This window comes from Rhineura floridana, chromosome 9, assembly GCF_030035675.1.
Source record: "Rhineura floridana isolate rRhiFlo1 chromosome 9, rRhiFlo1.hap2, whole genome shotgun sequence".
NCBI classification, from domain to species: Eukaryota; Metazoa; Chordata; class Lepidosauria; order Squamata; family Rhineuridae; genus Rhineura; species Rhineura floridana.
Window position 1 is genome coordinate 92,590,189 of NC_084488.1, and position 12,704 is coordinate 92,602,892.

The following is a 12,704-nucleotide window of genomic DNA, read 5'->3' on the forward strand; positions in this document are numbered from 1 at the left end:
AAGTCTAAGTACACTATGTCGACTGGATCACCTCTATCTATATGCTTGTTGACACTCTCAAAGAATTCTAATAGGTTAGTGACACAGGACTTTCCCTTGCAGAAGCAATGTTGGCTCTGCTTCAGCAGGACTTGGTGTTCTCTGTGATTGGTTAATTTGCCTTTCACAATACTTTCTACAAGTTTTCCTGGGACAGACATTATGCTAACTGGCCTGTAATTTTTGATGCAGGAGTGCAAAAAGATTTGCAACAGTTGTTGCTCTGCTGATCCCTATGGCCAAAGTTGGAATGCTGCACTGCAACATGCTTAGATTTTAGGTGGAGGAGCCTGGAGTGGTATTATAATGGAGGGGGGATAGGAGATGAGTGCAAGTGCGTCTCACTTCAGGAGCAGAAAGAAGTTTTCATTGAAACCACTGCAAAAAACAAAAAGCTCAATTTTAGCAGCAGTTTCAATGAAAATCTTTCCTTGTTCCAGCAAAGGAATAATTGGGAATTCACTTTAAGCTCCTGATTGTTCTTTTGCAGCCATGTGAGTAAAATAGAAATGGATTGCCTTCAAGTCGATCCTGACTTATGCCTACCCTATGAATAGGATTTTCATGGTAAGCGGTATTCAGAGGGGGTTTACCATTGCCCCCCTCTGAAGCTAGTCCTCCCCAGCTGGCTAGGGCCTGCTCAGCTTGCCACAGCTGTGTAAGCCAGCCCCTTCCTTGTCCGCAACTGCCAGCTGGGGGACAAATGGACTCCTTGGGACTATGCAGCTTGCCCACGGCTGCACAGATGGGACAGGGCACGTAACCCCTGAGCCACTTACCATGGGGGGGATCTTTAGCTGGCCCATTACACCCAGGAGACACGAGCGGGGATTTGAACTCACAGACTCTGGACTCCCAGCCAGGCCTTACTCCCCACTGTGCTAGGAATACCTGCCCCATAACTGACACCACATATGATGTCAGGTGTGGGACAGGTTGGCATACATTGAAAGGAATGCTCTCATGTGCCAAATTGTTCTAAGGTCCTTTCACAAGGATTTGTTAAATTCTGTGTCCACTGGGCTTTGGGAACTTATACCAAAACCTCCTTCCTTCCTTCCTTCCTTCCTTCCAGTAAATTGTTAGAGACTGTTTTGGTATTAAGCAATATATAAATGCATCAGTGGTGGCTGGTGGCTCTATGTCAGTGGGACAGTGGAATCCACTCTAGGTTTTAGTCTGAACTTTCAAGGAACTGTCCAAAGTGCTTCAGCAATGGAAGCAGCTGTGCAGTTAAGTGCTGAATATCTTTCAATGGAGAGAGGCTGTGTACACACCATACACCATACATTTAAAGCACTCCCCGAAGAATCCTGGGAACTGTAGTTTACCTCTCAGAGCTACAATTTCCATCACCCTTATCAAACTACCCTGGTATGCACTGGCTACAACTAGCCATGTAGAACAAATCCCATATTACGCATTTTATCCTTTTTTAAAAAGTCATAAAAAAGTTAGTTGGCAACTGTCATGCACAGGATGCTGCACAGCACTCAGTGCACCTTTGTGGCAGAGCAGGGCTCTTCTTCAACCTACAGCTAGACTCTTTCCAGATGTTACTGGATTACAGCTCCCATCATCCCTGAGCACTGACCATGCTGGCTGGGGGGCGGGGAGTGTTGGAGTTCAACAACATCTTTGGGGCCACAGTCCCCTCCTGTTCTAGATCCCTGAGATCCATAAACTGGGGCCAGGTGCAAAAACATATATTTAGATTTAAATAGCATGGCGCCTCAAAGAAGCACAGGGCTTTGCTTTCAACTCACTAGAAATGAGCTGAATTTTTACACCAAAAATCCTGATTATCCCAAGCTTTCTTCATTTCAAGAGACTTTTTTTTAAGGGGGAGGGGCATGTGAAGAATCTTTTTGTTGATCCTATTATTGAAAATACTACCCTGAACACCCCTGATCTCGTCTGATCTCGGAAACTAAGTAGGTTCATGCCTGGTGAGTACTTGGATGGGGGCCCGCCTGGTATTACCGGCTGCCGTAGACTTAGAGGAAGGCAATGGTAAACCACCTCTGAATACCTCTTACCATGAAAACCCTATGAATATTTCCAAAAAAGACAATACCTCTAGTTAAAAAGAGAGAAAGACCTCAATGGATGACTGAAGAAACTCTTAAAATGGTTAAAGAGAGAAGGAAAGCAAAAGCAAAAGGAGATAGAAACAGTTAGAACCCTAAATGCAACAATACAGCAACTAGTACATAGGGACAAAGAGAACTATTACAATAGTTATTGTATAGAAATAGAAGATAACAACAAAAAGGGTAGAACAAGAGCCCTATTCCAAAAGATTAGAGAAATGAAAGGGAACTTTAAACCAAGAGTAGGGATGTTGAATAATCAAGAGGGGAACACACTGACTGACCGAGATGAAATAAAAGGAAGATGGAAGCAATACACTGAAGAACTCTATAAAAGAGATGCCAGGATGAGAGATTCATTCATGGAGGAACCGTATGATGAAGAACCAGAAATTTTAGAATGCGAGGTGAAAGCTGCTCTTAAAATACTTGGAAGAAACAAATAACCAGGAATAGATGACATACCAATAGAGCTACTGCAAGCTACTGAGACTGAATCTGTCCAAATTTTGACAAAAATCTGTCAAGAAATATGGAAATCTAAACAATGGCCACAGACTGGAAGCATTCAATATATATCCCAATTCCAAAGAAAGGGGATCACAGGGAATGCAGTAATTGAGCTATTGCCTTAATATCCCATGCAAGTAAAGAAATGCTCAAGATTCTACAACAAAGGCGCTTACCATATATGGAGCGAGAAATGCCAGATGTCCAAGCTGGATTTAGAAAGGGAAGAGGCAACAGAGATCATATCGCAAACATACGTTGGATAATGGAACAGAGCAAAGAATTTCAGAAGAAAATCACCCTGTGCTTTATAGACTACAGCAAAGCCTTTGTCTGTGTAGATCATGAAAAACTATGGAATGCTTTAAAAGAAATGGGGGTGCCACAGCATCTGATTGTCCTGATGTGCAACCTATACTCTGGACAAGAGGCTACTGTAAGGACAGAATATGGAGAAACCGACTGGTCCCCAATCGGAAAGGGTGTAAGACAGGGGTGTATTGTATCACCCTGTTTGTTTAATCTATACACAGAAATATCATACGGAAAGCAGGATTGGACCAAGATGGAGGTGTGAAAATTGGAGGGAGAAATATCAATAATTTAAGATATGCAGACGATACCATACTACTAGCAGAAACCAGTAATGATTTGAAACGAATGCTGTTTAAAGAGGAAAGCACAACTACAGCTGAATGTCAAGAAGACTAAAGTAATGACAACAGAAGATTTATGTAACTTTAAACCTGACAATGAGGACATTGAACTTGTTAAGGATTATCAATACCGTGGCACAGTCATTAACTAAAATGCAGACAACAGTCAAGAAATCAGAAGAAGGCTAGGACTGGGGAGGGCAGCTATAAGAGAACTAGAAAAGGTCCTCAAATGCAAAGATGCATCACTGAACACTAAAGTCAGGATCATTCAGACCATGGTATTCCCGATCTCTACGTGTGAATGTGAAAGTTGGACAGTGAAAAAAGCGGGTAAGAGAAATATCAACTCATTTGAAATGTGGTGTTGGAGGGGAACTTTGCACATACCATGGACCCCAAAAAAGACAAATAATTGGGTGTTAGAACAAATTAAACCAGAACTATCACTAGAAGCTAAAATGATGAAACTGAGGTTATCATACTTTGGACACATAATGAAAAGACATGATTCACTAGAAAAGACAATAATGCTGGGAAAAACAGAATGGAACAGAAAAAGAGGAAAGCCAAACAAGAGATGGATCGATTCCATAAAGGAAGCTACAGACCTTAACTTACAAGATCTGAACAGCGTGGTTCATGACACATGCTTTTGGAGTCGGTGATTCATAGGGTCGCCGTAAGTCGTATTCGACTTGAAGGCACATAACAAGGGTTGCCCTAAGTCGTAATCGATTTAAAGGCATGTAACAACAAAATTATTAAACAACTGGGGAGTCAGAAGTTCTAATCTACCTCCCGCCCACGCCTCTGGCAGCACTCTACTCCGCAAGCGGACGAAAGAGAGCAAGGGTCTACAACACTAGAACGTCTTATACCTTGCAACGCCAGTAAACCAAGAAAACGAAGAAGAAGAGGAGGAACCTAGAGCGGCAAACCCGGAAGCACTGGCCATCCCATTCCTTCTCTCTATACGCCGGATCCGACTTGGCACCGCCCCCTTTTTTTCCTTCTCTAGCGTCAATTTGCTTGCTGGGCAGGCGCACGCAGAGAAGCCGCAGGAAGCGCTGGGCGGCGTGGCAGTAGGGGGAAACGGGAACGCGCTTCTGCGCGCGCTTCAGCCCTCCCTGCTTCGTTCTTGCTCCTCCCTTTCGGTCCCTTCTCGTCTTTTGCGCGTGCCCCACCTACTCCCCTCCTCTTCGTTTTACAAGCCGGGTTTGTGCGCAGCCTGGTCAGGAATCTCCACCAAATCGGCATCTTAAGCACACAGCATCCATCCTTCCTCTCTCTCTCTCTTCCTCCGTCCCTCCCCTCCGGGCTTTATATTTTCTCCTTCTTCTTCCGTACTGTGTCGAATTGTTGCGCTCGGGGCGCCTGTCTTGGCTGTGGCTTTCTTTCTTTCCTTCCTTCCTCTTCCAACCCCGCGGCTCCCCCACTCTCTGCAAATGGATTTACCCGCAAGCCAGTGCAAGAAAGTCAAGCTAAGCAACAAAGTGCAGAGTTGGGTAAGTCCTCTATGTGTGTGGGGGGGTTGTGTCGCTCTCCGTTGCCGTTCTGGAAATAATGCATCCGGTGGGAGGAAGAAAGCCAAAAAAATGAAGATAAGAAAGAGGGAGAGATGTCTTCCTGTCTGTTCTTTCCTGTGGGGATGCGGCTCTGCTTGAGCAGCCTTGGTTTATGCTGCTGAGGGAGGGAGGCTCGACTGGGGCGAGCATCCTGGCTTGCTGCCGCCTCTCTCTAGGTTGCACAAGATAGGCAGGGTTGAGAAGGGTGTGGGTGAATACGAAGGCTTGCTTGTTCCGTTTGGGATACGAAGGCTTGCTTACTCGGCAGGAGGATCACATTTCAGGAGATTCCACCGACGTCTCTGTGTTTTTGGATTGAGAAGAAAAAAGGAAGGTAATTGCACTCCCCTCCCCCGCATATGTCTCTATATGCTATAGGCCGTCTTTATGAATGAGATTAAATAGGACAGTTCGTCGTTGCTTGATTGTTCTGTGGCCTTGATCAGAGGTTTGCTGTAAAAGTTGCGGGTGGGCTGTGATGCAGCGTAGCGTGTTCACTTCCTTCAGCATCGTTTTTTCTCTTTTTCCTCCTTTCATGTCTGTTGGAGGAGGAAAGGAGTGAAATCTCAAGTGTACAATGTGAGCATTCACAGATCTTGGGCAGCTCAGCACTGAGATTCTTTGTGGGCTGCCTGTTGAATGAGAGCACTGTCGAAGCAGGCATGAACAAACTTGGGTTTTAATCGCAAAGGTGCCAACAGGTCAGTTTGCAATGCAGGCCAAAGGCTAGGAAACTGCTGGGCACAGTGGTGGAAAGAAGATCTAGAAATGAGGTGGTGGGGTTTGATGGTATAATGAACAGTTGTAATTATCTGGTGGCAAGGGGGGAGTATCATGAGACGCTTCGAATGAAAGAGAATTGATTTAGAGGTAGAAATTAAGCTGACAAAAACAATCTGCTCTGAATCATCCTTTACGTATCTAATGCCAGACCTTCTTGTGCTGTGGTAGTGTGGTTAAACATTCATTGTGAAGCCAGGAGGCTGTCTATGTGAACATAGGAAGCTGCCTTATACCATCAGATGATTTGTCCATCTAGCTTAGTATTGTCTACACTGACTGACAGCAGCTCTTCAGGGTTTTGGACAGGGAATTTTTCCTCTGCCTTAAAATTGAACCTAACATTCTGCATGCCAAGCAGATGCTGTACTACTGAGCCTATAGCCTGTCCTCAAAGGCCGTTAAGGATGGTGGGAATGTGCAGTTTGGGGAATACAAAGAGCTATTTGTGTTGGCCAAACCATGGTTTGGCAAAGGGGTTGCTAACCTTTTTAGGCCTGTGGGCACATTTGGATTTGTGAGTGAGTCCTGTACATCCCCTCTGGTCACCTCTCTTCCCCATCCTCACCCAGATCAGCCCTCCCCTGAGAGGCAGAAGGAGTAAGAGACTGGGCACACATTTCAGTCTTTCAAGGAATCTGGGTAAAGGTCAGATCCAGTAGAATGAATCTTTGAAAAGCATACAGATCTGAAAAAGGAAGCAGGAAAATGTACTTTTCAAGCAAAAAAAAGTTAACCATCCTCACCACCTCATGATCAAGGAGGCAGTGGGGTAACGGGCTTGGAGGCTTTGTGGGTGCCAGGAGAAGACCCAAAGGACACCATTTAGTTCTTAGAGAAAAGATCATGGTTGCTGCACTCCTCTCTTGGTCTTCCTGCTTTTGTGCTATCTGGGGCTGAGCTATGGTTTGGCTTAGTGTGTTGTCAGAACCCAGACTCGTGATTTGTCTTCTCCAGACAAACCATGAGCTGTAAACCAAGAACAAAGCAGGGTTACATCTTGTAGTTTGTCTGGAGTGAGACAAAATGTGAACTCAGGTTCGGATGACACTCTAGGCCAAACTATGGTTCCACCCTAGGTAGCATGGCAGTAGGACGACCAGGGGAGAAGCGCAGTGGCCATGATATCTTCTCGAGGAACCTTTACACTTGTGTGTTCAAGCTAAAACATGGCTTTGTTTAGCATTGTGTGCAAACTGGGTCACTATCTGGTGGGATTCTGAGGCAGGTGTTTCTTTTTCATTGGACCTTCCTGTAAAATAACAGAATTTCTGGTCCTTCCTGTCTTTCTCTACTATGGGTGCATATGTGTATTTATATGCATATTCATTCACTTTGGCCACTTCATGTATCTGATGAAGTAGCTTCCTTGAGCAAGAGTCCACGGTAAATGTGCTCTTCAAGGTACTACAAGACTTTTTATTCTTTTGAAATGTTAGTTGGGAAAGACCTAAGTTCATACCGATGGCTAAGGATGTGTGTAAGTTGTAATGTGTGAATTATAATACAGATGTTAGATTCGACTCAAAGGGAGAAACACTCATGTCACTTCTAGAATCCTGCTCTATATTGGATTACCATGGGTTCTATTATTATGAGAGAGGGAGAAACACTTCTCTGTCTCCAACATTCATCATTTCATACACCTCTATCATGTTCTCTACTATGGGGGTCTTCGCTCTGAGAAAGATTAACTTATTTTTACTATGTTTCTGCAAAGGCATTCAAGATGTGCAAATGAGTATCCCTTGTGGTCCTCTTTTGGATCAGGAGCTGGCTAGGAAACAGAGAGCAGAGAACAGGAATAAATGGAAGTTGTCCCAATGGAGGGATGTAGAAAGTACAGTCCCTGTTTGTTCATAAACCATCTAGAGTGAGGGGTGAACAGTGAGGTGGCCTGGCTTGCTGATGATACTAAATTGTTCAGGGTTGCTAAAGAGGTGACATGATAGAAGTATATAAAATTATGCATGACATGGAGAAAGTGGGTAGAGAAAAGTCCCCCCCCCACAACACTAGAACTGATGGATATCCAATGAAGCTGAATGTCAGAACAGACCAAAAATGTACTTCTTCACACAGCGCATTGTTAAACTATAGAATTTACTCCCACAAGAGGCAGTGATGGCCATCGACTTGGATGGATTTAAAAGAGTCTTAGACAAATTCATGTAGGTTAAGGCTATTAGTGGCTACTAGCTACAGTATGATGGCTATGCTGTGCCTCCATTATTGGAAGCAGTATTCTTCCAAATACCGGGTGCTGGAAACTGCACGAGGGGAGAGTGTTGTTGTGCTCAGGTCCTGCTTGTGAGCTTCCCTTAAGGGCATTTGGTTGGCTACTGTGAGAACAGGATGCTGGACTAGATGTGCCATTGGCCTGATCCAGCAGGCTCTTCTCATGTTCTTATCTTACCCCAACATTTATTTGTGCATGAGGTTGATGCTTGAAAATGAATTGAGTCCTCTTAAAAACAACAGGCAAAGGAATTCTTATAGATTCAGACTTTCCAACTTGAAATATCTACTGTCTAAATATAGGTAATGGATTAATCTGTGTTGGTATGTGATTCACAAAAATGACATGAAGATTCCTTTCTGAGGATAGCTTGTGTTTAGGGACACAACAGCAACAGAAAAGTTTGCTTGTATTCTAACTTTTTACATATGAGTTTGTTCCGAGTACCCATGCTCTGTCTATGCTGGTTACTAGTCTGCCTTGTCAGCAGTAGGGTGCAGCCAGGAAGACCAGCAGAAGTGATGTTGGTGTGAATTTTCTTGAGTCATGCTGATATGACACTGGCCTCCAGCTCTCACTTTAGTGTTTTTAAAATACCTAGTCTGGTATTGTTGGAAAGAGCCTATAAAGATGTGCCATAATTTTTAACTTTTTCCAGCACTCTTTCTGAATATGCTTAAGTATCAACAGTTTCACTCACTTCATTGATCCTTCTGTGTTTGTGGCATATTAGTTTGGTTTGAAATGGGTGTAACGGCCGCCTGGGTAAATAAATCATTGCCAAAATGCCGGCTGGCTTGTGTGATGTTGCTTGCATTTAATGTCTTATTTAGACTCTTTGGGGCTGCAGGGAGCTGCTTACGCAACTTAATGTAAATGTACTGCCTTCAAGTTGATTCCGACTTATGGCGACCCTATGAATAGGGTTTTCATGAGGCTAAGGGGCAGTGACTGGCCCAAGGTCACCCAGTGAGCTTCATGGCTGTGTGGGGATTCGAACCCTGGTCTCCCAGGTTGTAGTCCAACACCTTAACCACTACGCCACACTGGCTCTCTACGCAACTGAAGGGATTTCATATTTGTCTAGTATTGCTTTTGGGCAGGGGTCCACAATTTATTTTGCCATGGCAAATGTGCTATGGTCTCTCGTTTGGGCACCACAGACCCTTCTGTATTACCAGTCTACATGGAGGAATTTTGATCTTTTTGTGTCTTGTTTCTTAAATCTCTTGTTACCCGAGTGTGGATTTCAAACCATCCACTCTCAGAGTATCCTTTCCACCTAGGCTTGCTTGTTGGGAGTCTCTGTACACCAGCAGCAGAATCCTTCACAAGATGTAGAGTAATTTTAAGGCGTGTTCTAGAGCACATTCTTCAGTTCATGTGGGGCGCTGGCTGTGACCGCACTTGGAATGGACACAACACTCTCCTGTGACTGTGCACTGTAGGAGCAGATCATTGACAGTAGGCATACTGTCTGCCTGGCTGTTTCTCTGCCACTTACATTTTTTTTTCATTGAGGTCTCCTGGTAAGCTTTTAGGAAGAAATTAGCAGGGTTCCAAGGAACATAGCTTGATTGAGTAGATTCATACTAAAGACTGTTCAGTACTTTGCAATGCAACTTTATTGTGCTACTCAGCAGCTTTGTATAACATAAAAACCAATAGCAGAGGTCCTTTGTATTAATGTCTGATTGCCAGTAGGTAAGAGGCAAGAGCGCTGTTAATATAATGAGCTGCCAAGCACTCTGCTACTCAGAGGTAAAGCACCTTGTTCAGATATGTAGACTTGATACAGTCGGGGACAGCAAACAAGTTAAGTTGGAAAAAGTCAACAAAACTGGATTTCGGTCCAGAAATTTAGTAAGCCAACTCTCCATCCCTGCAGGCATTGTGATTACAGGAAGGGAAAGATCAAGATGCTGATTTTGAAAAAGATGTTACTGGTATTGCAAGGCACAACTTTCACATCAGTCCAGAAAAAGGTCACACACATTCTTACAGAAGCCAGGATATAACAATTCTTCCCTGTCCTTTTTTCATTTTTGAAACTTACAATTCTTGCTCAGAGGTAATTGTACCTCTTAGACTGGATGTCTAATTTGGAGGAGTGGAGAAATGAAAGAGAAGGGATAGTTTGTGACTGGAGGCATTCAAGAGGCAGCTGGACAGCCATCTCTCGAGAATGCTTTGATTTGGATTCCTGCATTGAGCGGGGGGTTGGACTCGATGGCCTAGTAGGCCCCTTCCAACTCTACAATTCTATGATTCTAATTTCTTTTTCATATTGATAGGGTTGAGAGGGGAAGGGAATATTTCAAATTCACAGGTACTGGCATCAAATTTTAAATGGCCTGAATCTCCATTTATTTATTTTAATAGCATGTAAGACTGTGGTTAATGTTTTAAACCAACTCACATTGGGTTATGCACTTGACTGGTAAAAAAAGTCTTGGTCAAGTAATAGACAAGTGTTTTAAAAGCATTTTGAGAATGACAATAATCAACAAGTTTGATTCTTCTAATTGCACAAAACAAATCAGATGACTGTTATTGTGAAACAGTTTGGCAAACATCGTGATGAATTATATATTTAATTTTATTATTTCTTCCTCCCAAGGGGCTCAGGATAGAGTACATATCCCCCATCCTTACAACAGTCATTTAAGGTAGGTTAGCTGAGAGTGTACAACTGACCCAGTGTTAGTTAACTAGCTTTATGGCTAAGTGAGAATTTGAACTGGTGGTTCCCTGATCCCTAGTCTGATGTTCTATTCAATAGGCAGTGGCCTTTGCCACTGTTAATTGCTTGTGTTCTTGTTTGAAGGTACCTGTAGTTATAGCAGTCAGTCAGTGGGAGAAGCTTTGCTATGCTGTTACTTTTGCCTCTTGACTGCTGCAGGGACCAGGGGCAAGCAGCCCTTACTCTTGCTGACAAATGACAGCACCATCATGGCACGAAAAAGATGAGTTGCCATCTACACAGTGGCATTCTCAATCAAATAAGAAGTAGCCAGTTGGTAGTATCTGACCAGTCAAACGTGATTACTGATGCAAGGAAACAGCAAGCAGACCTTGCAGCCATTTCTGTGCTAAGCATCTACAATATTCAGGCTACTCCTGAAGCAGGAGGAAGTGTGCATCTTTGTGTGCATGGGTGCATGCATATGTGCTCTGCAAACAGTTCTTGTTTAAACATGAAAATCTTGGTGTAGGCTGATCCCATAGTCTGATATCTCCTGAGTGTTTGTGTTGTAGAGTTGATGCCCAGCCATATTTGCAGCCATCCTTAAGAGGGAAAGAGAAACCAGTTGTTGTTTTCCTACTCCACTGCTTGCCTAAGGGTAATTCTTCTTCACCCCTAAGTGAATGTCTAATTACATGCCTATTTTTATTCATAAGAACATAGGAAGCTGCCTTATACGGAGCCAGACCTTTGGTCCATCCATCTCAATATTGTCTACTGACTGGCAGTGGCTCTACAGGGGTTCAACCCTACCCGAAGATTCTGGGGATTGAATGTGGAGCCTTCTGCATGCAAAGCAGATGCTCTGCCACTGAGCGACAGCCCTTCCCCATAGCATTTCCCCATAGTATTTCCCTTTTGTTTGATAAGATGCCCAAAGAGTAGAACTACATGCAAAAGTGAAATGTGTATATGCAACTTTGAAGGCTGCAGCTTATAGGGGATGAACCAGCTCCATAAGAGGGCAATGTGAAGCAGAGAAGCTATTTTCTCTCTTAGCCCAGGATTCCTCACATGTGTTTGTGAGGGTGGAAGTGTAGTTTTGCCCTAAGTTGCACATATTATTTCAGCGTGGACAGCCTTGCCTAACCTTGGATTATGCTCCACTTGATAAATGTGTGGTTCTGCTTTGTGTATGTAAACACTCTAAATCTTGGCATGCAACTTTAGTGGGAATGATTTCTGTTCAGTTTAGTTTCAGTGAAACAAGGAAAGGAGTGTTTAATTGTCCCTGACGGTGGAACGGTACAAAAGCTGGCAGCAGGAGGATTCCATATAGAACATTATGGTTGCTTAGAGAGACTGATATCTTCTGCAAGGATCTGGATTGCCTGTTATAAATTTTTATGCATGTTGTGTCTAGATTACAGAGATCAGATAGGGTGGGTAGTGTCATCAAAGGTGGATATCCTTTTTTGGCCTCCCTCACCCACTTCTTTCCTCAAAATAATCAGTGGCAGAATGCTGAGAGTACTAGCAACTAGGAAATAGGAGACAAAGGAGCCTGTGTACTGGGAGAGCTGTCCGGTTCTGCACTGGTACTGGTGTACTTGCCCATTTTGTAGTTTTAACTAGCTTTGCCTTGCTTTGACATACTTTCACAATCTCGTCTATGATTTACTGAGAAAATATAAGAATCCTGATGGGGAAGGACTGTTGCTCAGTGGTAGAACATCTGCCTTGAATGCAGAAAGTCCCAGATCCCTGGGACCACAGGCAGGGCTGGGGAAATGTCTTGCTTGAAACCTGGAGAGCTGCTGCCAGTCAGCATAGACAACACAGAGCTAGATGGATCAGTGGTCTAACTGGGTATAAAGCAGCTCCTTAGATATCTTTGTATTATGTGTGAGAGTTGGAACCACCACGTTCCTTTTCATTTTAAGATTTCTGAAGCCTTGTTTATTAATTTGGAATACATGTAAGTTGCATCAGTGGTTCCTCTTTAGCATTTGGGATGTTTCTATCATCAGAAGCTGTAACTGGAGTTTCCTTAAGTATTGCATAGTTAAGTTACTGGATTGTAAAAGTAAAGCAGCAAATGCCAGACATGTTTGCATTTAAACGTTCTCATTA

General features: G+C 43.5%; 1 protein-coding gene and 1 long non-coding RNA gene across 3 annotated transcripts in view; one reads left to right on the top strand and one right to left on the bottom strand.

Moving 5' to 3' along the window:
- The window catches only part of LOC133364568 (uncharacterized), a 28,051-nt gene extending 23,119 nt beyond the window's left edge, over nt 1-4,932 (bottom strand). Inside the window, exon 1 of the long non-coding RNA XR_009757982.1 lies at nt 4,180-4,932. This is a non-coding gene — a long non-coding RNA (uncharacterized LOC133364568). The remainder of the gene's footprint in view (nt 1-4,179) is intronic.
- Nucleotides 4,325-12,704, top strand: part of PAPSS1 (3'-phosphoadenosine 5'-phosphosulfate synthase 1) — a 79,525-nt gene continuing 71,145 nt past the window's right edge. The window contains exon 1 of one of the 2 annotated variants that reach the window (XM_061585460.1): nt 4,325-4,806. In XM_061585460.1, the coding sequence (XP_061441444.1) occupies nt 4,747-4,806 (60 nt within the window). In that variant the 5' untranslated portion in view covers nt 4,325-4,746. Of the gene's footprint in view, nt 4,807-5,068; nt 5,201-12,704 lie in introns of those variants that run through there. The other variant, XM_061585461.1, reaches the window with a different exon arrangement.